The sequence below is a fragment of the Schistocerca americana genome, chromosome 5 (assembly GCF_021461395.2).
Source record: "Schistocerca americana isolate TAMUIC-IGC-003095 chromosome 5, iqSchAmer2.1, whole genome shotgun sequence".
NCBI classification, from domain to species: Eukaryota; Metazoa; Arthropoda; class Insecta; order Orthoptera; family Acrididae; genus Schistocerca; species Schistocerca americana.
Genome location: NC_060123.1, coordinates 510,176,063 through 510,201,194, shown reverse-complemented (window position 1 = coordinate 510,201,194; position 25,132 = coordinate 510,176,063). Strand labels below are relative to the sequence as shown.

General features: G+C 39.2%; 1 protein-coding gene across 1 annotated transcript in view; it reads right to left on the bottom strand.

The window, feature by feature from the left end:
* The window catches only part of LOC124616733 (protein PRRC1-like), a 74,162-nt gene that overhangs the window by 5,739 nt on the left and 43,291 nt on the right, over window positions 1–25,132 (bottom strand). The window contains exons 4-6 of the mRNA XM_047145098.1: window positions 14,725–14,827; window positions 14,389–14,556; window positions 8,874–9,063 (exon numbers count right to left, since the gene is read on the bottom strand). Of these exons, the coding sequence (XP_047001054.1) occupies window positions 8,874–9,063; window positions 14,389–14,556; window positions 14,725–14,827 (461 nt within the window). The remainder of the gene's footprint in view (window positions 1–8,873; window positions 9,064–14,388; window positions 14,557–14,724; window positions 14,828–25,132) is intronic.

Here is a 25,132-nt window from a genome sequence, read left to right as displayed (position 1 = left end):
TTGAGAATTTTTTTATGTTAGACCTAGCTACTCTCAAGGTTTTAATAAAAAAAAAAAAATTAAACCGATTTTGAGTAAACGTAATGCATAACTGGTATATCTTCGTCAAAATGGCCGCACAGTTCAAGGCACCACGTCACGGATTGCGTGGTCCACCCACTGGAGGTTCGAGTCCTCCCTCGTGCGTGTGTGTGTGTGTGTGTGTGTGTGTGTGTGTGTGTGTGTGTGTGTTCTTAGCGTAAGTTAGTGTAAGCAGTGTGTAAGTCTAGGGATCAATGGCAACAGCAGTTTGGTCTCTTAGGAATTCACACACACAACACAGCACTGCTGAAAAGTGTTCATTTTCTTTTCTTCCTTCTATCTACTCCAAAACGGCCTTGCTGTGCTGGTACTGCGAACGGCTGAAAGCAAGGGGAAACTACGGCCGTAATTTTTCCCGAGGGCATGCAGCTTTACTGTATGATTAAATGATGATGGCGTCCTCTTGGGTAAAATATTCCGGAGGTAAAATAGTCCCCCATTCGGATCTCCGGGCGGGGACTACTCAAGAGGATGTCGTTATCAGGAGAAAGAAAACTGGCGTTCTACGGATCGGAGCGTGGAATGTCAGATCCCTTAATCGGGCAGGTAGGTTAGAAAATTTAAAAAGGGAAATGGATAGGTTAAAGTTAGATATAGTGGGAATTAGTGAAGTTCGGTGGCAGGAGGAACAAGACTTCTGGTCAGGTGACTACAGGGTTATAAACACAAAGTCAAATCGGGGTAATGCAGGAGTAGGTTTAATAATGAATAGGAAAATAGGAATGCGGGTAAGCTACTACAAACAGCATAGTGAACGCATTATTGTGGCCAAGATAGATACGAAGCCCACACCTACTACAGTAGTACAAGTTTATATGCCAACTAGCTCTGCAGATGACGAAGAAACTGAAGAAATGTATGATGAAATAAAAGAAATTATTCAGATAGTGAAGGGTGACTGGAATTCGAGTGTAGGAAAAGGGAGAGAAGGAAACGTAGTAGGTGAATATGGATTGGGGCTAAGAAATGAAAGAGGAAGCCGCCTGATAGAATTTTGCACAGAGCACAACTTAATCATAGCTAACACTTGGTTTAAGAATCATGATAGAAGGTTGTATACATGGAAGAACCCTGGAGATACTAAAAGGTATCAGATAGATTATATAATGGTAAGACAGAGATTCAGGAACCAGGTTTTAAATTGTAAGACATTTCCAGGGGCAGATGTGGACTCTGACCACAATCAATTGGTTATGACCTGTAGATTAAAACTGAAGAAACTGCAAAAAGGTGAGAATTTAAGGAGATGGGACCTGGATAAACTGAAAGAACCAGAGGTTGTACAGAGTTTCAGGGAGAGCATAAGGGAACAATTCAAAGGAATGGGGGAAAGAAATACAGTAGAAGAAGAATGGGTAGCTCTGAGGGATGAAGTAGTGAAGGCAGCAGACGATCAAGTAGGTAAAAAGAAGAGGGTTAGTAGAAATCCTTGGGTAACAGAAGAAATATTGAATTTAATTGATGAAAGGAGAAAATATAAAAAGGCAGTAAATGAAGCAGGCAAAAAGGAATACAAACGTCTCAAAAATGAGATCGACAGGAAGTGCAAAATTGCTAAGCAGGGATGGCTAGAGGACAAATGTAAGGATGTAGAGGCTTATCTCACTAGGGGTAAGATAGATACTGCCTACAGGAAAATTAAAGAGACTTTTGGAGATAAGAGAACCACATGTATGAACATCAAGAGCTCAGATGGAAACCCAGTTCTAAGCAAAGAAGGGAAAGCAGAAAGGTGGAAGGAGTATATAGAGGGTCTATACAAGGGCGATGCACTTGAGGACAATATTATGGAAATGGAAGAGGATGTAGATGAAGATGAAATGGGAGATACGATACTGCGTGAAGAGTTTGACAGAGCACTGAAGGACCTGAGTCGAAACAAGGCCCCCGGAGTAGACAACATTCCATTGGAACTACTGACGGCCTTGGGAGAGCCAGTCCTGACAAAACTCTACCATCTGGTGAGCAAGATGTATGAAACAGGCGAAATACCCTCAGACTTCAAGAGGAATATCATAATTCCAATCCCAAAGAAAGCAGGTGTTGACAGATGTGAAAATTACCGAACAATCAGTTTAATAAGCCACAGCTGCAAAGTACTAACGCGAATTCTTTACAGACGAATGGAAAAACTAGTAGAAGCCGACCTCGGGGAAGATCAGTTTGGATTCCGTAGAAATACTGGAACACGTGAGGCAATACTGACCTTACGACTTATCTTAGAAGAAAGATTAAGAAAAGGCAAACCTACGTTTCTAGCATTTGTAGACTTAGAGAAAGCTTTTGACAATGTTGACTGGAATACTCTCTTTCAAATTCTAAAGGTGGCAGGGGTAAAATACAGGGAGCGAAAGGCTATTTACAATTTGTACAGAAAACAGATGGCAGTTATAAGAGTTGAGGGACATGAAAGGGAAGCAGTGGTTGGGAAGGGAGTAAGACAGGGTTGTAGCCTCTCCCCGATGTTATTCAATCTCTATATTGAGCAAGCAGTAAAGGAAACAAAAGAAAAATTTGGAGTAGGTATTAAAATCCATGGAGAAGAAATAAAAACTTTGAGGTTCGCCGATGACATTGTAATTCTGTCAGAGACAGCAAAGGACTTGGAAGAGCAGTTGAACGGAATGGATGGTGTCTTGAAGGGAGGATATAAGATGAACATCAACAAAAGCAAAACGAGGATAATGGAATGTAGTCAAGTTAAGTCGGGTGATGCTGAGGGTATTAGATTAGGATATGAGACACTTAAAGTAGTAAAGGAGTTTTGCTATTTGGGGAGCAAAATAACTGATGATGGACGAAGTAGAGAGGATATAAAATGTAGACTGGCAATGGCAAGGAAAGCGTTTCTGAAGAAGAGAAATATGTTAACATCGAGTATAGATTTAAGTGTCAGGAAGTTATTTCTGAAAGTATTCGTATGGAGTGTAGCCATGTATGGAAGTGAAACATGGACGGTAAATAGTTTGGACAAGAAGAGAATAGAAGCTTTTGAAATGTGGTGCTACACAAGAATGCTGAAGATTAGATGGGTAGATCACATAACTAATGAGGAAGTATTGAATAGGACTGGGGAGAAAAGAAGTTTGTGGCACAACTTGACCAGAAGAAGGGATCGGTTGGTAGGACATGTTCTGAGGCATCAAGGGATCACCAATTTAGTATTGGAGGGCAGCGTGGATGGTAAAAATCGTAGGGGGAGACCAAGAGATGAATACACTAAGCAGATTCAGAAGGATGTGGGTTGCAGTAGGTACTGGGAGATGAAGAGGCTTGCACAGGATAGAGTAGCATGGAGAGCTGCATCAAACCAGTCTCAGGACTGAAGACCACAACAACAACAACAACAACAATCTACTCCTCATTGAATTTTTATAGCTGAGCAGAATTTGTACATGGACAAAGACAATCCAACAAGAGCTATACTTCAAAAACGGGAACTGCATACTGATCTGTTGACAACGGCCATTTTGAAAGAATTTGCTGGACTATGAGGTAAAGTAGACAGTTACATCTTGCAGCTCATGTGGGACACTAATTATTTGTCCCACCCACCACTGATTGTCATCCACACACGAAATTTAGTTGTTCACAACAAACTGGGGTATCTGCCCCGAGTGGCAATTTCAGGGGGTGCAAAATTCATATTGTTGAAGAAAAAAACCATGTCGCACAAAGTGCCTAGCATCGAATGCACATTCGTCTATTGTTTCTTCATATGATTCTGAAATGCACTGCTGTTTGCTTTTGAAAATTTCTGAACACATTCTAAGTTGATATATGAAATAATCATAAGTTGATTTTTAAATGTGTTCATAGTGTATGTGATGTCTCTGCCAGGAGAATCCCTGTCATATCTAGAAATAAAAAAGTTTTCTGCAGACAAAAGGAGACGGGGCTAAACGATAAGAGTTGAGCCAAATAAACCCAAACAGGTGAATGCCAATCACTGTTTGTTTATGTGGTTGATTGGATGTGCGAATGATAAACACTGTTATAATTATTAGCAAAATTCATACATTCGAACTACCAGTGTGGAAATGAACAACTAACAGCAATAACAGGTAAAAAAGGTTACATTATCTTCTTGGTGTCTCCAAAAAAATGAAATTTTGAGAGAAAATTTTTGCCAGATCGCTACACTACTAAGGGACAGTTGTACAGTCCTTGATTAGCAGCCACTCAATACTATTGTCAGAATAGTGCGGAAAAAGCAATGTAGGAACACGTAATAATGCCTAACCGGAGAATAAACGCAGAATAACTAAAATGGTGATTCTGGCAGGGTTAGTGAAGTTAACCGGAGAATAAGTACTGATAATGACCAGAATAGTTACAGAATTAGTAATGATAAGAGTGTTTGTTAGAATGAGGAAGAAGAAAGAACAGTGAAATCCCACATGGAAGAATACGACAATTCCAAATTTATATATAAATTGGAGTTTGCACATCCAATCAACCACATAAACAAACAGTGATTGGCATTTACCCGTTTGGGTTTATTCAGATCAGCTCTTTTTATATAGCTCCATCCCCTTTTGTCTGCAGAAAAGTTTTTTTTATTTCTATATGTGACAGAGATTCTCCTGGCAGACACTTCACATACACTACGAACGCATTCAAAAATCAATGTATGATTCGTTCAGATATCAACTTAGAATGTGTTCAGAAATTTTAAAAAACGAACAGGGGTGCTTTTCAAAATCATATGAAGAATCAATAGATGAATGTGTGCTGGATGCTAGGCACTTTGTGAAACATAGTGTTTCTCTTCACGAATATGAACTTCGACAATCAATGGTGGGTGGGACAAATAATTAGTGACCCATATGAGCTCCAAGATGTAACTGTTTCCTTTATGACACCCCATGGTCCGGCAAATTCTTTCAAATAGCCATTGTCAACAGATCAGTGTGCAGTCCCCATTTCTGAAGTACAGTTCTTGTTGGATTGTCTTTGTCCTTGTACAAATTCAGCTCAGCTGTAAAAGTTCAATGAGGAGGAGAGTGGGGGGGGGGAAAAGAAACAAATGAACTCTTTTCAGCACTGCAGTATTGATTGTTACAGGATAGGCTATTTTAATTCGTAGAATGTCATACCGAAATAAAGTCATGACAGGAGACAATAAAAATTGAGAATATCAGAAACAGAAAAATGTATGCACAAAGTATTTTCTATAGTTAATTTTTTTATAACATGTTTGAGGAAAATGAACAGTTGTTTTCTCACTCACCTATAAGGCTACAAAATAATTATTTTGACTAACATATGCTTGTTTTGCGTTACGTTTACTCAAAATCAGCAAACCATTTAATTTTTTTTAACCTTGAGAGTATTCTCAAATTGTGCATCACCAAATATTGGTGACTCTAATAGTGCCTTCCACAAGTACAATGACCAACTAACATACCCTGCAACTTTTAGAATGTTCAGGCTGGGGGTTTTACAGATTTTCTCATCTTTATGTGGAAATACGAGGGCCATTTTTAATGTAAGAACAGACCTGTAATGGAGTTAGAGAAACTTTATTTACAAGCATAAATTGTATCACAAACTACAATATGCACATTTCTTCAACACAGTCAATGGAACATTTAAACATTGGTCTAGCATCAAAGAACTCTGCTGCCTGACATGTTTAACAGTTAGTAACAGTTTCTTTGAAGACATCATCAGTTTCCAAGCGCTTTCCACCAAGAAATTCCTGAAGTTTTGGAAACAGATGAAAGTCTGATGGTGCTAAGTCACAACTGTATGGTGGATGAGCCCGTAATTCCCAATAAAACTTATTCAGTTGCATCTTTGTTCTTGCCGCAACGTGTGACCGAGCATTGTCATGAAGCAGAACGCTGCCGCTAGAGAGCAATCCCCACCAGTGATTTTGAATGGCACGCCTAAGTTTTAATAATGTTTCAAAGTACCTCTCAGCAGTTCACTTGCTTAGCTGAGTAGTAATGTGTTTGTCTACCATGCAGCAGGCCCCCGTTCGGTTCCCAGCCGGGTTGGAGATTTCCTCCACTCATGGACTGGGTATTGTGTTGTCCTCATCGACACACAAGTCACCCAATGTGTTATCACCTGAAATAAGACTTGCAACTCAGTGGCCGAACTTCCCAGAGGGGGTCTCCCAGCCATGAATGCCAATGATCATTTCATTCCATTTACGTCTCAGCATTTGTCATCATTCCTCTTCGCAAAAAGTCTAACAGAAGAATGCCTTTCCAGTCCAAAAAAATTGTGACCATGATTTTCTGTGTTGAAGGTCTTGTTTGAATTTTCGTGGTTTCATCAAGGAATTTGAGTGACGCCATTCACTGGATTGGGTGTAGTATGCAATCACGTGTGATCACCTGTCTCAATATGACTCAAGAACTTGTTACCATCCTTATGATAGCACTCCAAAACAGACAAAGAACATGCTATTCGCATTGTTTTGTGTTCTTCAGTCAACATTCTCGGCACCCATCTCACACACACATTTTCTGTAGTGAAGTTTGACTGTAGCAATGAGAAAAACTATTGAATTGCCTCATCAACTTTTCATATCAAGTCTTCAGTCCTGACAATAGACCGTACAGATCGTTCTTCATCATGAACATTTGTCCTTCCTTCATGAAACAGCCTATACAGTTTACGCACAATTCCATCATTCATTACACCTGCACCATAAACTTCAAAAAACTGTTGATGAATTTCTGCAGGACCAACTTGGCTGTGACTTCCAAGCTAGCGAGCAAGGCACTTTTTCATCTACCCAGATTTACTGGACAGCCCACTCATCGCGATACATGGAACTATCTTGAGAGGAGGCAGCATGGTTACCATTGCAGTTGAGCATCCCTACCACAGGTTACACATTTGGCCGGATATCGACAGGACACTCAAGTGTGGTTGAAACGATGACACTGGTAGCAGCGCATCAGGTTATGAATGTACGGTTGGATTGTGATAACTTCATAACCCGCTTTGATCTGGGACAGAAGCACCACTCCATCAAAAGTGAGAAAAAGAGTGTGTGTGGGCACTAAGGATGCATCTACCTTTTTCATCACCTGGTGGACTGCAATGATACCCTGAGCAGAGAGGTAAGTTCGGATTTATGCCTCTGTCAGACCATCGAGCAGCCTAGTGTAAGTAACGCCATGGGAAGAATTCAGAGTTCTGTGGGCCTCTACATGAACAGGATAACTGTAGAGAAGAGATGCTGCCAGGAGTTGTTGTGCTTGAGACTCAGAAGTAGTCTCCAAAAGTAAAGTGCCATTGCCCTTTCTGAATAAGAAATGGATTTGCCGTTGTGAAGGACTGACTGTCTTCAGTACGTCATTCTAAGAGGAACTGTAGTGCAGCTGGGTTGGTCTTTGAATCTTGAGCTTCATTCTATTTAAGTTCGGTAGATGTTGACTGCGATGATGATGATTGGTTCATTGCATGAAAATACCCCATGACTGACAGCGTCCTTCCCACTGCGGTTCCCCCCTCGGAGGGGCCTCACCCACTTTAGGTGATGGTTCACGACTCAGGTCACACCACTTGAACACCTGACAGAGGGACCAAACAGCAATTTGGGAAGGTAGCAGCTCAGGCAATCACCCCTCCCCCATCCTGGTCTGTACCAGGGGATACGTGCGAACCCTACTGTCGACCCGGGGCTATGAATTACGCGTTACCCAGTCACCTATTAAATGTCAGATGTGTAAGCTGGCCTTCAGGAGTGCACAGTGAGGAAGAAGTAAAAGAGGAAACTCAAACACCAAAGTGGACGAAGGACAGGAGAAGGTGAACTAAGAAAGAAAAAGGAAACGAAAAACAGTGGAGAGTACTATGATATTGACTACTGAAAATGTAGAATACATTTCCAAAAACAGTCCGGACCTGTTCCACAAGGGAGAGGAAAAAGAACAGCAAGAGAATAGATGTGCAGCACGGAAGGGAAAAGATGCTGCAAAGGCTGGGGCCCTGGGGTAGCCAAGCACGAACCTGCCAAAGACTGGCGAGCTCCCTTGGGGAGGTATGTTACTATGTTACAGGAACTTTTCTGTGTAGCACTGCAGACATGTGCGTACAGGGAGATACCAAATCAATTTTTGAGGTGATGATTAAAACTTAATGACTACCTCAAGTAGTGCCTTACAAATTTTTTGGTTTCAAAACCAAGTCAAGATGCACATAGTCAATTTAAGTCTCTCACGACAGACCTTACTCCTATTTTTAGTTGGGCTTATCTACTTATATCTTATGCTGCAGGCATCATATTCAATAGGAGATTGTACGAGAGCTTCACAGGACTACAGCAATCTAACTGTATGCGAACCCCTGAGATGGTTTATAAAATAAATGTCTTGAGGGACCTTACATTCAAGTTAGCTTCATATCAATAAGATGCTATAGGTTTTTTCCTGAATGTTAAAGCTTTATTCCTCCAATAATAATTTATGTAGGACTGAAAGAACAGCAGAAAATAACAAGGGCACAGAACAGCTTAGCTTATTAAAATTAGATAATCAATTACACAGCAAAGACAACAGTAATTGAAACAACTCCTTCAGACAGAATTTTCTCCTCAAAATGGTTTGAGAAGACAGCAACAGAGAGAGAGAGAGAGAGAGAGAGAGAGAGAGAGAGAGAGAGAGAGAGAGAACTTCCAAAGTTAACACCATAATTATTAATTTATATCCAAGCTGCAAAATCAGAGCTTATAACTCATCTTGACTGGCTAAAAGTATCTTACAAAAACAACAAACAAAAAATAATTTCAATAGTACAATACACACACTCCAAATGATTATATTTACCTCCAAATTGCTGGCCATCAGGCTTCCAATAGTCACAGCATAGCCCGAACTCAGCAGAGGATAATCAGAAGGTGTGTCATCCCTTGCTAAATCCACAACAGTGGATGGTACAGGTGTTGTTCCAGTAAAAGTGTGTAGAGTTATTTTGTGACCAGGGTCATCCAATGTTAGCAAGCCTAAGTCGTACCACCTGAAAAGAATGAAATAACAAATCTAAAAACAATGTAATGCAGTTTTGTTGCATGTTTACACTTCATAGGAAAAAAACATTTAACTTGGTTATATTTAGTAGAAATACATTAAATAACAGCTGCCAAGAATACTAAAAGAGGTAAAATATTGAAGCATTTGGCTTTAAGTTTGATCTGGAGATAAGTAACAAGGAAGAGAATGAGATGTCTAAATTAAAGGAACGACAGAAAATGGAAAAGGCTCATTAAAACAGGGATTTGAAGAAAGGAAACAACAGAAGTGTGGTAGGGAAGCAAAACATACAAGGCTTGAAAACAGTTAACACATATGTGTCAGACTAGGACTATGATTTTGACCTTTAACTGATTTTACCTTTTAAGCCATTTGTGCATCTAGTCTCTTGTAGAGCTGATAAGCATAATGATATGATAATTGCCCATTCATGCTTCACTGGTTCAAAAAACTCTATTACTGATCCCACCATGAGCCCGGATATTTTCCTATGCTTTGAATTTTATTGGTTTCTCTCTAGATCTGTAATTTTGGAATTTGACTCGGAAGCCCTGTCTTGTAAAAGTTCCTGTGGATGATTCGGGCTCTCTCATCTGCTGTGACTTCAAGCACTTCACTGTCCCTATGGTAGTTTAAATATAAGGTACTACTTTTCACAAAAATCACTGGCTTTCATACAGTAGATGTTGCACAGCTGATAAAAACTCATGCAATTATATCTTAACGACGTTATCTACCCAGTCCTTAACATCGTTTCAGTTTTCTGACACAACCAACCACTTGTGCAGAGCATCTAATTTGCCCTACAGGGAAGTATTCACTGGAGTGTATGTTGTCTTTATTTCCTACAGAGTAATCACAATGATGGCAAGAGAGAAAACTGCACAATTAATAGAGAAATAGGGGCCTTTTGATGTGCTAAAATTGGTGTTTCACAGTTTCTCAACCTGCTTTTAAATCACCTATAAGGAACAGAGAGAGAGAGAGAGAGAGAGAGAGAAAGGAACACAGAGAGAGAGAGAGAGAGAGAGAGAGAGAGAGAGAGAGAGAGAGAGAGAGAAAGGAACAGAGAGAGAGAGAGAGAGAGAGAGAGAGAGAGAGAGAGAGAAGTACTCCCAAAGAGTTAACACCATAATTATTAATTTATATCCAAGCTGCAAAATCAGAGCTTATAACTCATCTTGACTGGCTAAAAGTATCTTACAAAACAACAAACAAAAAATAATTTCAATAGTACAATACAGTTCATTAGTCTTATCAATGCCTCACTGTCAAGCAGTTTCAGCAATTAATTGGAACATACTTTTATCTCCAGTGATGTGAACCTCTACAACCACTGCCTGCAATTTGACTGTTAGGCTGACAGAATGTGACATGCTTCACTGACAGACAAAAGACTGACTGTTGCATTAACCCAGTATAGACAATTTTGCTGAAGATTGTGCTGCAGTTCCAAGTTTAAACTATCTTCCAAGTGTTAGTACATGCAGATCAAGAGGATACACCCTGGGTTTGTACGACAGAAGAAGTTTGTGGATCCCAACTGATTTACACTTTCTATTACAACACATGAAGATCAGCCGACAAATAGTAATTTGTGAAAACCAATACTAATAAATACAGCTTTAGGAGATGAAATTTATCCTTCGTGAAGACTTAGTTGTGGAAGGCGGTCCCACCTTGGGAATGTAGCCTGACAAAACAAATATCCAAGCCAATGCTGGCAAATGGATTTCTATTTAATCAGCATCTAATCAATTCCCCAAAAAATCAAGTTGGTTGGGCAATGGACTAAAAGGAATACTACTGACAGTGAAAATAAAAAAAATGCATTTATGTTAGTTTGTTTTTCATAAACCATTTACAATGATGCCAACAAATCCTGAAAGCTCTCACCTGTAGCATTCAAAGAAAGTGAAGAGAGAGCAGCGAAAATATCAAATGTTAACACCATAAATTAAAATTCTGTCAGCAGTAGATGCATGGACTTGTATCCTGGCAGCTCAGTGGATAAGTATCTGATTATGAATTCAAAGTCCAGTGTTCAATCCGCAGTTGGTCTTATGATTTTTTTTCTGTCCTTTGTCATTTACCGGTATTTCACACCTGACAATACAGTATTTACTCAATTATAAGATGAGGTTTCTTCCACAACTCATCACTTGAACAATACAGGATCACCCTACATCCACAAATTGAACTACTGCTGCTGAGGTCAATACTTTTACATTGTGTAAGAGATTAAAACAGTTGTTGCCTTACATTTACGGATGAAGCTTTGGTAACTGAGATTACATACAGAGTTATCTTGAAAAATTCTGAAAGGTTGGAAGGGGAACACTTGACACCAGTTTGGCTGAGAAATAGGGCAAATTTGGGTAGGGACACTGGTAAGCGAACAGTGAATTTCATCATGTTGCCAACTACAGGAATGCATACAGCATATTTCGGCTTTTTGCCTGGATCCATTTGTAGCTGGAATTGAACCAATTTTAAAACTGGGCATATACTCAACATTAATACAAATTTCTGCAGGAGACAGTAAAAGTCTAGATAGGAGTCAGTGGTGTACTTGTGTGTTTTATGGAGTAACGTTGTCAATGCTCGCCATGAGGTATGATAGGAACAAAACTGGGTGGTGTTCGCACATTATGCATTGAAAATTTGTTCCACAATGACCAATCAATCTGGCTGCATGCTCGAGAGACTTTCAAGCAGCATATTCATTGGGAAAAACTATGGACAAACAAAAAGAGGTGCGTCAATTGCTGGTTCTAAGCAGACAATGTGGGAGTAACAGACAGGCTATCTGTTTGGAAACAAGAGTGACGGAACACTGTCACATTCTCACATCCATAAAGATGAAAAATTTGCTATGTATTCAGAGAAAACAGTTATGTTCTCCAGCATCACAGTAACTACAACCTCGGACATTGCAACATAATCAGAAGAAGCAGCAAAATATTTGTGCCAACCAAAATTGTAAATTTTAATGATGCCTGTTTTCTCACAGCAATTTCAGTTGTGCTATTAGGTACCGCTGTAACCAAATTACTGATACCACAGATGACTGGCTTAGATAGTAAGCAGAAAAGGGAACTGAAGATAAAAGTTAAAGTACACCATTTTTTGTTTGCTTTATTTCTTCTGGTAGAAACAATCGGTAAATGGCGTAAGTTTAGAATAGGTGTATTGTTAATATTTTTTATGCAGCTATTTCGTATGAATAGAACAGTTTGTAATTTTGATCAGTCAGAATATGGTGAAAATAAAATTTTCTCAAGGAATCTCTGAAAGAAGAAAGGGGATAACTGTGTATTCAGGGTCATCTTACGCTCATAAATACATTAATTTATGTGTGTACTTGAAATATCTCACCAAACTCCACCTTTGTCTGGAGTTGATGCTAAACTTGCTGGGTGAATCAGTGCAAAAGTCAGAGGAAAGAAAGAGTGTATCACCTCCAACAGGACATGCTTATATAGTGATCAAACCACCTTTGAGTTCAGATCACAGGGCTTTGTTTTTACTTATGTATGTGGACAGGCAGATGTTTCAGAGTGCTCAACATCTTTGTCTTCAGTATCACATTAAGAATGCCAAGTATGGCAGTTCTTGAAACATTAGATATAAGTGAATACAGATGTCAATGGAGACAAGACTACAATATTACACTACATAAATGTGGTTGGCTGATCACAAAATTAAAATTAGGTGGACTAAGCACCTGCCATTAATAAAATCCTGATACTTCAGGGTCTTTGGAGCATACCAACTTTGTATATTGTGTTTTGCAGTAGAAGAAAGAAAGGGGATGATGATGAAAGGAAGAAATGTCACATTTGATGACATGAAACTGGAGAGAAGAGTCTGCTTCATTAGTAACTGATCACCTGATGTCACTATGCTGCAATCTGTAATACCTCCGTTTGCTACTTTTTTTTGTATGCATCCTTATGAGTACACTCTTTCTCCTGACACCTCATATACTTGTGGACTTGAACAGTTTGAGATGTATTCGGTTCAAAATCAGCACAATCCAGTATATTGACTGATCAACGCTCTTCTTTTTTTATGCAGACCAGCACATGAATCAAAGTGAAACAAATATGCTACAACTTATGAATATACAATACACAGAACAACAGAGTAGGTTAAAGGAAGAAGACAATGACAATTAGTTTTCCCTGACAGAAGTATTATGGTCTCTACTTTGCAGGAAAATCAATGCGAAGTAATGACAATGTGGTTCCCTCAGTTATTCCTTTGCTACACTGCCCACTATTTTGAAAGAAATCTGATCAGCGTCTCTAAGAAGTGCTTGATTTTTTCATTACTACAATGTCTTAACTGTATGAAAACAATACTTTCTGATGACATAAGGAGGAATTGTGTGTCGTGAACCACTAAACCACCCCAACCTTCCTCCATTAGGCTTTGGTCTTTTTCCACCAGTGAGCATCAAGAAGGTTGAGTTTAATGTCTCATCAGTATTCAGTTCATTAGAGACTGGGAACTAGCTTGCATTAAGCAAGGATCCAGCAAGATATCGTTCAGGGCCTTCTGAGGGAACTATCCTGGTATCTCTCTGGGAAGCTACAAAATCTATATCTACATAGATACTCCACAAGCCAATGTACAGCATGTAGCGGAGGTTACCCTGCACCTCTACTTGTCACTTCACTTCCCTTCACTTTCCTTCCCTTCCCGTTCCACTCGCAAATACAGCACGGGAAGAACAACTGTCTGTAGGCCTCCATATGAGCCCTAATTTCTCTCATCTTCGGGGTCCTTACATGCAATGTATGTTGGTCACAATAGAATCGTTTGGCAGTCAAGTTTCAAATGCCGGTTCTGTAAATTTTCTCAATAGCATTTCTCAAAAAGACCATTACATCAGAAAAAGCAGGTAGGGATTTAAAACCATGGGGAATGGAGCTTGAAACCAAACTCTGTACATCCTACGTAGTACTCTTGTTATAAAGTTTAGACTGTGAATGTAAAATTGTAAATTTGTGGTAAGATCTTATGGGCCCAAACCACTTAGGTCACTGGTCCCTAAGCTTACACACTACTTAATCTAGCTTAAACTAACTTAAGCTACGGACAACACACACATCCATGCCCGAGAGAGGACTCGAACCTCCGACGGGGGAGCCACGCGGACCGTTACAAGGCACCTCAGACCGCACGGCAACCCCGTGCGGCAATGAGAATCTACATTTCAGCAATAAACAGCAGAATCAGACAAAGTTGCTGTTTGGCACTAACTCATGCACAAACACAGAGCTAGTATGTAACAGTTACTCACTGTCCTTCAGCAGCCTCCACAATAAAATTTTCCACAGCAACTACAGGTTGGTTCTCATGAACTTTACCACTTGTACGAACTGAGTGTATCCTTTCTTCTGCTGCTTTGAATGCCGAGCCATAACCAACTGGTTGTGCAGCAACAGTTACTGCTTGTGCTGGTAGTCCCCTACAAAATACGATCTTTAAAATATGTGATAAACATACATAAAAACTTATGCATACAGATATGAGTAAAGAGATTCCATAGAATACTTTACCACAACTTTATTTTTTCATTCTGTTCCGTGCCTATGTTAAAGGAGACAACAGCACAAAAACTGCACAACAGACTTACGTAACAGTAGCTTTGCCAAAAACTGCCTGGAAAGCTTCTCTAACTGGGCTTATTTTAATTTCTTTGTCTGATGCAACCACAATATCAATATCACCACCAGAATCTAAAACAGAAAGAAAAGTTCCAGAAAATAAATGATAGTATGCAGCTTATCTGCAGGACATGGTCATAATGTTCCCTTTGCAGCCAACTGCTTGGCTTCACGTCTGTACTTACAAATTTGTGCTCTGTAAAACCTGATGGTTTGTGTTTATACAATGGCATTATACTTATATTTAAATTTATGCTGTGCATTTTTCCCTGTTACAGTGTAACCAAGTTTTTTTTTTTTGCTTCAGCATAGATAATTATCTCAAATTTTACATGGGCTACTCTAACAGAAATGAGCAACTTAAAAGTATTACATCAGGGTTACAAGGAAAAATTGGTATTGATGTCCAGCCACTGGCCACTTTCTGTGCTTGTGCCCTTTCTTTTTTGGTTGAAGTGACATCACACTGTCATACAGACGGGAAACTTCTCTTCCACTAACACTCTTGGGTTTAATTTGTATGATCAAAATTCTTGTACAAAATTTGTCACTATTATTCTCACAGGGTGTAGACGCAGATAAGGAGAAAAAAAATTCCCGGATCTCCCAGTTAAAAATACATTTTCTCCTGGGTGAAAATGCGCTTTTGCCATGTGAAGTGACAGACAGTATACTTTCCCTCGGAAATGTAAAACTTATCCTTTGATAGGATATGGTTTTATACAGCAACATAGAATGTCCCGGCACTTTAGAAAACGATACTGAGGGGGAGAAAACATGTTTTGGAAAGATCTTTGATGTGCAGCAACATGTACGCTGCATACTTTCGTATTACGAAAGTATAAATTCGAATTCCACCAACAGGAAAAGTTAATGGTTTAAATTAATATACATAGTGTTGCTACAAGAAAAGAAAAGCTTTCGCATATAATATTTGTCTCGAAGATTAATAAGCTACAAGAGAAGCTAAGCTTTCACTTATAATGTTGATCTGTTTAGCACATGGTACACTTTAAGATACATCACACAAATTCGCCAGCAAGATTTTTAATACCGATATAAATCTCTGATATTCTGGGCTTGAAATTTTTCTAAATGGCTCATCATCAAAGAGTGGATTTTTAAAAGAGACCAAACACGCCGTGATTTGAGAACTCCATCCTACACTCTCGCACACAGTTCATCTTGCGTACAAGGAAATTTACTTTGAAAATAACGCTTTCAGAACAACAATTCACAATATTTTCCTGTGACCTGTTACAAATAGATTCATTTCAGCAGTTGTCACAGAGCACCAGATAAGAGGCGTCACCGTGCTTGCATAGCTACAGTGATGTAGGAAGCCCGTATGTTCATACGTGTAAAACCTTAAAAGATCTTACATTACATCATAAAAGAAACAAGACATCAGAGGATACTCCAAGAGCCTCAGAATTTTATGAACCATACTAAAATGCATAGTTCACCTTACAGTGCACATTTGTATGTCCAGATTCTCAATGATGTGGTCTTGACCAGATAGAAGCTTTTCGGTACGGTTTTCGGGACGTAAATTTTCGTAAGTACCAGTACTGTATTATCTCATGTTTGGATCTTTATTATGGCATAATGCCATATGTGCTAGAAGATGAAAATGTGCACCTGAAATGCAGCGAACAGTTGAAACTAGCCAATAGTATGGAATAAATTGACTGCCTCAGCAGGAAAGCTTAATAAAAGCCAAATTTATTTATCAAACCGACAAAAATAACTTCATTGTTCGGCAATGCTTGACTGTCAGAAAGGTGGAAATAAAATTTGAAACTAGTAACATAGTTTACCCTTCCGTAATTATGTGAATGTATTTTAATTCACTTGATAGCTCCCAGTCACAGAAATCCATCTTGTTTTCATTTGACATGAGAGCAGTAAATGAAGAGGAAACAGAAAAATCACTAAATGTAAAACCAGGTCACGTGGAGACTACACTATGCACGCAATCAAAAATCAACTTATAATTCATTCAGAAATCAACTTAGAATGTGTTCAAAAACCAGCAGGGATGCATTTCAAAATCATATGAATAATGGATAAACCGATGAGCGCTGGATGCTAGGTGCTTTGTGAAACAAGGCTTTTTTTCTTAAGAATATGAATTTGCCCCCTCCCCCCGAAATTGCTGCCCAGTTCAGATACTCAGATACCCCAGTTTGCCCTCACTCCCCACTAGATTCGGGCCTGCTGCACATGCATAAATCTGGCAACTTGGGCGCACTAGTAAAATTTTTCCAGGTTCCATGTGGCTGGTTGCTGCTACTGCTGCTTACACAGCCAACAGCCACATTTCTGTAGCCAGAAGTGGGAGAAGATACTACTCATACACGACTCAACAGCGCGTGTGCATGAGCCCGCTTGTAATTGATTAAACGAGTCTAATGTAAACAGTTGTGATGTCACACACATCGAAGGCAATTTGTTGTTATGAAGCACTGCATAGTCTTCCGAAAGCCTTTGACACATTTTGCTGTTGGCAGATACTTGCACGAGCACTGTGTTATTTTATATGGAGCATTTCCTTTGCAATTTAAGCTTTATTTTGGTTTTTTTCTCTTGTTCATGTTTTAATGCTGCAGTATTATTCTGCATTAGTGGATACAGTAATATCCTTTGTTAGAGTAACGGTTCTTATCAGTCAAAATTGCAAAAATTTAACTGAAAACTAAAACAATGAAAAATTCCCGGAATTCTAAAAGATTCCTGGATTTTTCCGGGTTTTCTCCCAGATGAAAAAATTCCCGTGTTTTCCCCCGATCTCCCCGTTGTCCCAGGTCGTATACACCCTGTCTCAGACCTGTCCCCTTGTGTATAGTAACTGAGATTGCTTTACAGGTATTTGGCAACATCCTTGGTACTTATCTAAAACAGGCAGTTTTCAATCCATAACCTTATCAATGTTCTGCACACACTTTTTCACAAATTAACAATATAACTAACATTTCTTTCAGTCACAAATGTGATTCAAAATTAACTGTAAAATTTTTGTGCAACGAATGTCAGGTATTTATACTGTGTGTGTGTGTGTGTGTGTGTGTGTGTGTGTAGATGAATGGTGAATCCTGACTACTTTATGAACATTTTTGCCAGATAGCCTGCAGTGCCATTAATTTGTCAAATTGAAGTGAATCACTTTCATAGAATGTTCCACACTGTATCAGACTCTCAACACAAACAACACATACTGTAGATTTTTGTGGAGCCATTTCGGTGGCCTCCATTCATCTTGCAGGTGACAGAAATAGTGCATAAAGAAATCTGTGTGTTTATTTTGAACTGCCCTCATACAGAAATATATAAACAGTTGCTCTGTATTAAATATACAATACAGAATATGAGATTGCTAGGTGAGAAAAAATATTATCGAATGTGTACCATTGAATACGGTACTGGAGGTCTCTCATTCTTACATGCTTAAGGAGTATACAGTAATTACTGTTATCTGTGTGACCAAGATTATGTAGAGAATGTGGCTCACAGAGAACATAGTGTCACCAAATTGCAGCAAAACACAGTGCACAATTTCAGACATTGTGACAATCTTATGCAACTCAATGTGTCATCTTTATGGTGAGTGCACTCTATCCTTTACCTAATATTGTTGATATTGCAACCCGGAGCTTCCATTGTGTGATATTTTATTATGACATCGCGGACAAATAATCTGAAAAATAACAACATTTTAAATTCTTAAGTGTGAACAAAGACAAATATTTTTCTTGCTAATATCATATTTTTAATATCTGCACAGGTATTACAATGCCTGGTAAACAACACAGTTGGCACAAGGTACTGTATGGGCCAACGGTGGCTCAACAGAATAGAAGCCCACAAGAAGAAATGAAGACTTGCCATGCAAATCAATCTACGGGGAAGCAGAAGTCCGAAACCATGTACAGATGTGCACAGAGATAAACACAACACATGGCAGATGTAGCTGACTGGCACTGCTGGTTGACAACTGAGCACATGGAAATGGCATGTAGCATGAGGTGCAAGGCAATGTCTACAGTGGTTGAACTCAGTGTTAAAACTGACCCACCCAGCTTACTGCAGCAGGTAGGTAAACACTTCCAGCAATGGGTCTGCCCATACAACGTATTATGTATGTCCCTAGGGCAGTTGCCCACACTATTCCGTCACGATAACCATGATAGCTCATCTCCTCCAGTGTGATGTCCACTAGTTGCGCAGAAATTGAGTGCTGATATCTTAAACATAAGAATAGTCAAGCCACCACTGACATTTTTGGCTATTGTTGAAATGTGATTAATAGAAGGCCTGCTATTTTGCATGAGATTTCATGATTTACAATGTGGACTCACTCAAAAGTTTTCACTCACTCACTGAACACTAGATGATGAAACTATCTGCAATGAAATGATACTTCACTACAATTGTACAGAAATGTACACATTGCTGTGCACATTTAATTGTCAATAGCTTTCTAGCATAACAGAAAATGAGAGGCAAATTTAAAGTGAAAAATTTTCTTGATGCAAATTCCTTTCACTCTGTTGATGAGTTCCACAAAAAAGTTTAGAATCATTTGTAGTTATGATACATGCATATACGATTAAAAAATATATTTATTATTTTTTTTAATCAGCATTCTATGACGCAAAAGAGTGAGAGGCAGAGGGAGGGGTAAGGGAAGAGCGTTCTGTATGAAGAACAATGAAATACGAGAGTCTATTGTCACAAGAAGATCATTAGAATATTTTACTGGAGCCTCAAAATACGGAAATAGTTTCATGTTGGACCACCTGAAGTTGTTAGAGAATATACCATTTACTGAATGGCTAGTATTGTTCACATATCAGTTTTCAAGTTGACACAGAATAAAGAAGTTCAGACTTTGCCTCACATGAACTGAAGACTTCAATGGCACATTTTTGTCATGGGTTGTCATTTGAACTTATTCGACAGAAAATACAGTTTATCATGAAAGTTGATATTAACTGCATGAAACTGTTCCATACAATATAAACAATGTTTGTATTTTCTCCACGTCAACTTGAGAATGACCACATGGCTGACACTAGTTGTACAACAAAGGTTACATTTTCTAGCCACTTGGGATTCCCAATTTGAAACTGCTGTATTTCAAGACATCATTAGACACTGGAAACAAGCTTAGGCTGTGCAAGGCAGGGGAAGAAAATTGGCTGTTTCATTCATTAAACTACAGAAAAACTACATCTGGATGAAGATTTGAACCTCACTCTTGCTAAATGCAAGTCCATATGGCTAACAACAGCACCATCTTGCTTGGTGGGCCTGTGCCAGGATGGAGATTTGGTGCTATTATTTATATTTTATACTATCAATTGACTTGCTCATGAGTCATTTAACTTCAGCAATCACAGGCACTTAAACTTCCATAGTACTACCACGTACCACAATTTTTAGTCATTCGTTTTGTTTAAAAAATGAAATTCCACACACACATTATTTTCATTTATGTCAAAAAATAATGTCCAAGAGATTTTCAAAACTAGTATCATCCTCTACTCTTAAGCACAATGACATCACGAACTAAATGATAAACTCATCAGAAATGCTAATCTAGCTTAGTATGCACTGGTGAAAGGTTAATAAAGGCAACAAAATTACTCCGAATTTGCTGTGAATAATGAGGTACAAATAGATTAAGAGGTTGAATTACTCTCATGAACCTGACATCAGTTCACTGCAGCACTCTGATTTTTAAACTTTCAAATTCTTTGTAATTAGTCGCCAATCATTCAATGAGTCGTCCACAGTTGGTGGAAGGGCTGCCAGTTACTAATCATTTCACTTAATTAATAACCAAATATTTAAAAAAACATTTTAAATTATCATTTTTTGTTGAGACTGAAACAATACATAAATTTTGGTACAGTTGAGTGTTGAATATCCAAACAAACTCGGGAGGGGGGGGGGGGGGGCATCGGTGTTTAGTAAACCAGTTTATCTGGATAATCGAACTGTGTACTTTTATTTAGCAATAAAAACTGCATACATTTATAAGTACATGGATCTCTTCTATTATTACCAAGGCAAGTACATAGGTATGTACATAGTACAGCCAAGTAAAATAAAAATAGCATGTTACTTATACAATCAATACTAAAAAATATCCTTTCATTTTGATATGTCTGAGCAAGCCTACCCGTTTAAGAGCAGCTAAGTCATGCACTTTTTTCAGGAAAGGTATCCGATGCTGGTCGCTTTTATTTTGAGCTTCAAAACCATCGCAAGGCAGTATCTAAACAAGTAAATGCTTCAGAAACTGCCTGTATATTTTCATCTTCATTTTCTAAACAACTAGTTGTTGAGATGCTGCTGCCACACACTTTCTTCACGCTCCTCTTCTCTTTCTAACAATAACTTAGTAATAATTCTTTTCTGTAATAGCGTTTGAAAGACTCAATAACACCTTGATACATTGGGCTGTAATAGGACATTACATTATGTGGAAGAACCATCACTTGAACTCGTCCTTTTCCTTTAAGATATCACATTATGGAAAAGTTGGAGCACTGACAAGGAGCAATAATTCTCCCTTTTGCCATTTAACTGATTAAAACTTCTGTAAATCATTTCTTGAAAATCATACTACCCATTCAGGTGCTCAGTGGCTGTCAGTAGTAGTAGTGCAAGCTAAAGCAGTAGTACAATCCTATCTTATTTTAGGACTAGGTGCTCTACATAATTACATGAAGTAAAAGTTTTTCTTGGCAACACATTCCAGTTGAGCCCAGTTTCATCAGCATTGTAGACGTTTCCAAGAGCATAATCTTTTTCCCTCAATAAGGCCCTTTACTGATACAAGAAGGTCAGACTACTGCTCAAGGCGACCTAAATATAGCAAGGTAAGACTGAATCTCACATCGAATCAACAAAAAATGTTCAAGAAAGTAAACAGTTTACCTTTCTATTTGTGGCCACCATCTGAGAATAAACTTTTACTGCTGATATGGGAAGCTCAAACTATGAATGATTACATGCTTTCTGACAAACAAGATAAATAATACTTTACTGGGTTTCCTTTACCCCCACTAACTACAGTAGGCAGTTGAGAAGAATGCCTGCGACAGGTGAGGCTGGGAGCAGTGAAACAGCCTTTCCTCTCTCCCACTTCTGCCCCATGGCTGCCTGCCATCTGTGCCATCAGAAATATATTACTTTATTGGTAGACTACATTGTCAGCCTTGTTGTGTTTCATTGTTTGCCATTCTTGGCCTCTCAATTTCTTGTATTTTTTATATACAGCACCAGTGAGAAAGATAAAAATTCTAGCAAAATGCAGACAGCAACGTAAGCAATACATGGATGAGAAAAATCAATTGACGAAGTTTTTACTGAATAAAACAAAATGTATATAATGATGAAAAGTCATAGTTCAGAAGCTGCATACACAGTACCATTACTGATGAACTAATGATACAGCAGCTTCTGATATCAGGTATACACAAATGAAGAATTTAACTGATATTATTCCGAAAATGAAATGATCATATGGCTTTTCTGGTCAGGAGATCCATCCGGGGTTGTTCAACCACCTAGTGCAGGTTGTTTTTGATACCACATTGGCGAGTTGCACGTCAATGAAATGATGATAAGGACAACGCAACACCCAGTCTCCGAGCAGATAAAATCGCCAGGATTCAAACCGAAGGCCCCCAATAATCTCAAATCCGCTGCAGCGGAGTGTGACTCCACATGTGAGATACGAGGTGGGAAGTACATAATCAGAACACGAGCTATGATCCTGTCTCTCTGTTGACACTTTGGGAGTTAGAACACTGGTGATACACAGGAGGCCTGTCTTCATGAGGTGGGCTCAGCTCTTCAGCTCGTGCAGCTTGAGCAATCTACCCATTTACTACTGTGTGCTCTGAGCACACTAAAGGTTGGGTTCCTAGCCTCATTTAGTTGGAAACTGCTTCATATTTTTGTCAGTTCATCATGTAACCAGATCTTTACAGATTATTTTAAAACTGAATCCCAGAAAGTGTTGGTCTGTTTTAACAACTCTGTGCTGACATAATTCTTGCTAAGCCCTTAGGAGATGGAGGGCACTTTTTTTCAACTGACTTTGTCGATTATTCTTTATCTATATGATGCTCATGCTCCATGCATCTTTCCTGTGCTGTCCACATAGTCTGAAAAATGACATATATTTTCCCGCACTGGCAAGAGATTGCTAGAAACCTGGTTTCCTGAGTCCTACATGTCCTTCACAGATACCTACAAAGCTTTGATCTTGGGCAAGAATGGGGGGAGGAATACACACTTTAAATTATATTTCCAGTGTATTCTTCCAATTTTCACTGATATGTTACCGATTTAAAGGATAAATGTTATCACAACAGATTTCTGTTCTCCCTCTACAAGCTGCGACCAAGACTTCTTTGGTTTTGTGGCATGCAGGATATGGCAGTGGTTTAACTATTTTTCTGGAAAACTTTCCATGGGTGCTGCAACTCTGCTGCTTAACTCTTGATGGATGAGAACAGTAGGTCCACAAACATAGATAGAACAGAACAAAAAACTTCCATTCCTGCAAATGTTAGTCACATGAAGGCTCAGATCGCATACTGGGACAGAATGTGACAATACAGATGTAAATCTGCATGACTCCAAGTGTCACAATTCCTCACATCGAGAAGACATCCTCAGACCAATCCTCAGAACAGGTGTCCTGTGCCAGTGAAGGAAAATTTATGTAGCTCAGAGAATCCAGACACAACAGAAAAGATGCACAGAGCACAAGTATCACAGAGCTAAAAAGAGCAACCAACAAAATCAGCTATCACAGAACACTGCACCTCCTAAGGACATAGCAAGAATTATGATGACAACCAAGCTGTTAAAACAGGTCAATACATTCTAGGATCACATTTTTCAAGGATTTGTAAAAATGCCACTACATGACGAACTGGTAAATAAAGACAGCAGTTTCCAATTAAGTAAGGCTTGGGACCCAGCCTTGAGGATGCTCCTCAAAGCACGGCAATCTGAGGAAAGATCCACTCACACCACTGCAACTTAAGAGCTGAGATCGCACCACATACACCTATCCCCTCCACATCAGCTGTGTCCAGCCACCCAATTGTTGTTTTATATCTGCAGAAGACTTCTGAAAGTTTACAAGGAGGCGTCTGCCTCTCTACTGTTGGCAGGGCACAGTCACAATTCTGTCAACACTCTTTACAAGTTATGGTCGAATCACTGCTTTCATTGGGTCCAATCAGTAAATCCAGTTTCTGTGGCAAGAAGAAATGAGGACAAGTATGGAAACAACCATTATCAAGCTAATTTCATTTCACGAGTAATGAATACAAGTATGTTGCCCACATGCAGTATCCCATGCTCAGAGTCCACTAGATAGGATCTACAATACCAGGAGCATGACCTGTGGTTGTAAACGGTTGTTTTGTATGTGCGCGCGCGCGCGCGCGCACGCGCGCCCACACACACACACACACACACACACACACACACACACACACACACACACAGTGCTGCAGGTCAATTTGTGCTAAGAGCTTTCTAGGATGAGGTGGGTGATGGTGATATGGAAGAGACATGATATAATACAAATGGGGCACAGTGGGAGAGAGGCCTAGGGACTCTGTGCTTTTACATGACTAGCACCTACATATTCCACAGCAACACAATATTTCCTGTTCCCCCACCAGCTGTTCTATAACCTCATGACAACAGTGAGAATGGGTGGATGAATGAATGAATGAATGAATGAATGTGTGAGTGGGTGAGGAGTGAGTGGATGAAGAGTGAATGTGTTTCTCGCTCTCTGAAGGAGGACTTCACTGGAAGCTAGTTTTAGATCTTTCTTAATTGTGTCTGCTGCTCACCCTTTCTTACATACAACAAACCAAAATATTTCACATATCGAGTGATTCAGTAGCTTACGAAAGTAACAAAAATTTGTATTAGATAGGTAAAAGTAAGAGATGATACTCTACCTGTTGTTTTATGAACATAGTATAGTTATTTTCCAAAGAGTTACAGCAGTGTGGTGGTGGTGGTGGTGCTGTTGCTGTTATGGTCTTCAGTCCAGAGACTGGACTGATGCAGCTCTCCATGCTACTCTATCTTGTGCAAGCTTCACCTCCCAGTACAAACTGCAACCTATATCCTTCTGAATCAGCTTAGTGTATTCATCTTATGGTCTCCCTCTACAATTTTCACCCTCCACACTGCCCTCCAATACTAAATTGGTGATCCCCTGATGCCTCAGAACATGTCCTACCAACTGATCCCTTCTTCTAGTCAAGTTACGCCACAAATTTCTCTTCTCTCCAATTCCATTCAGCACTTCCTCATTAGTTA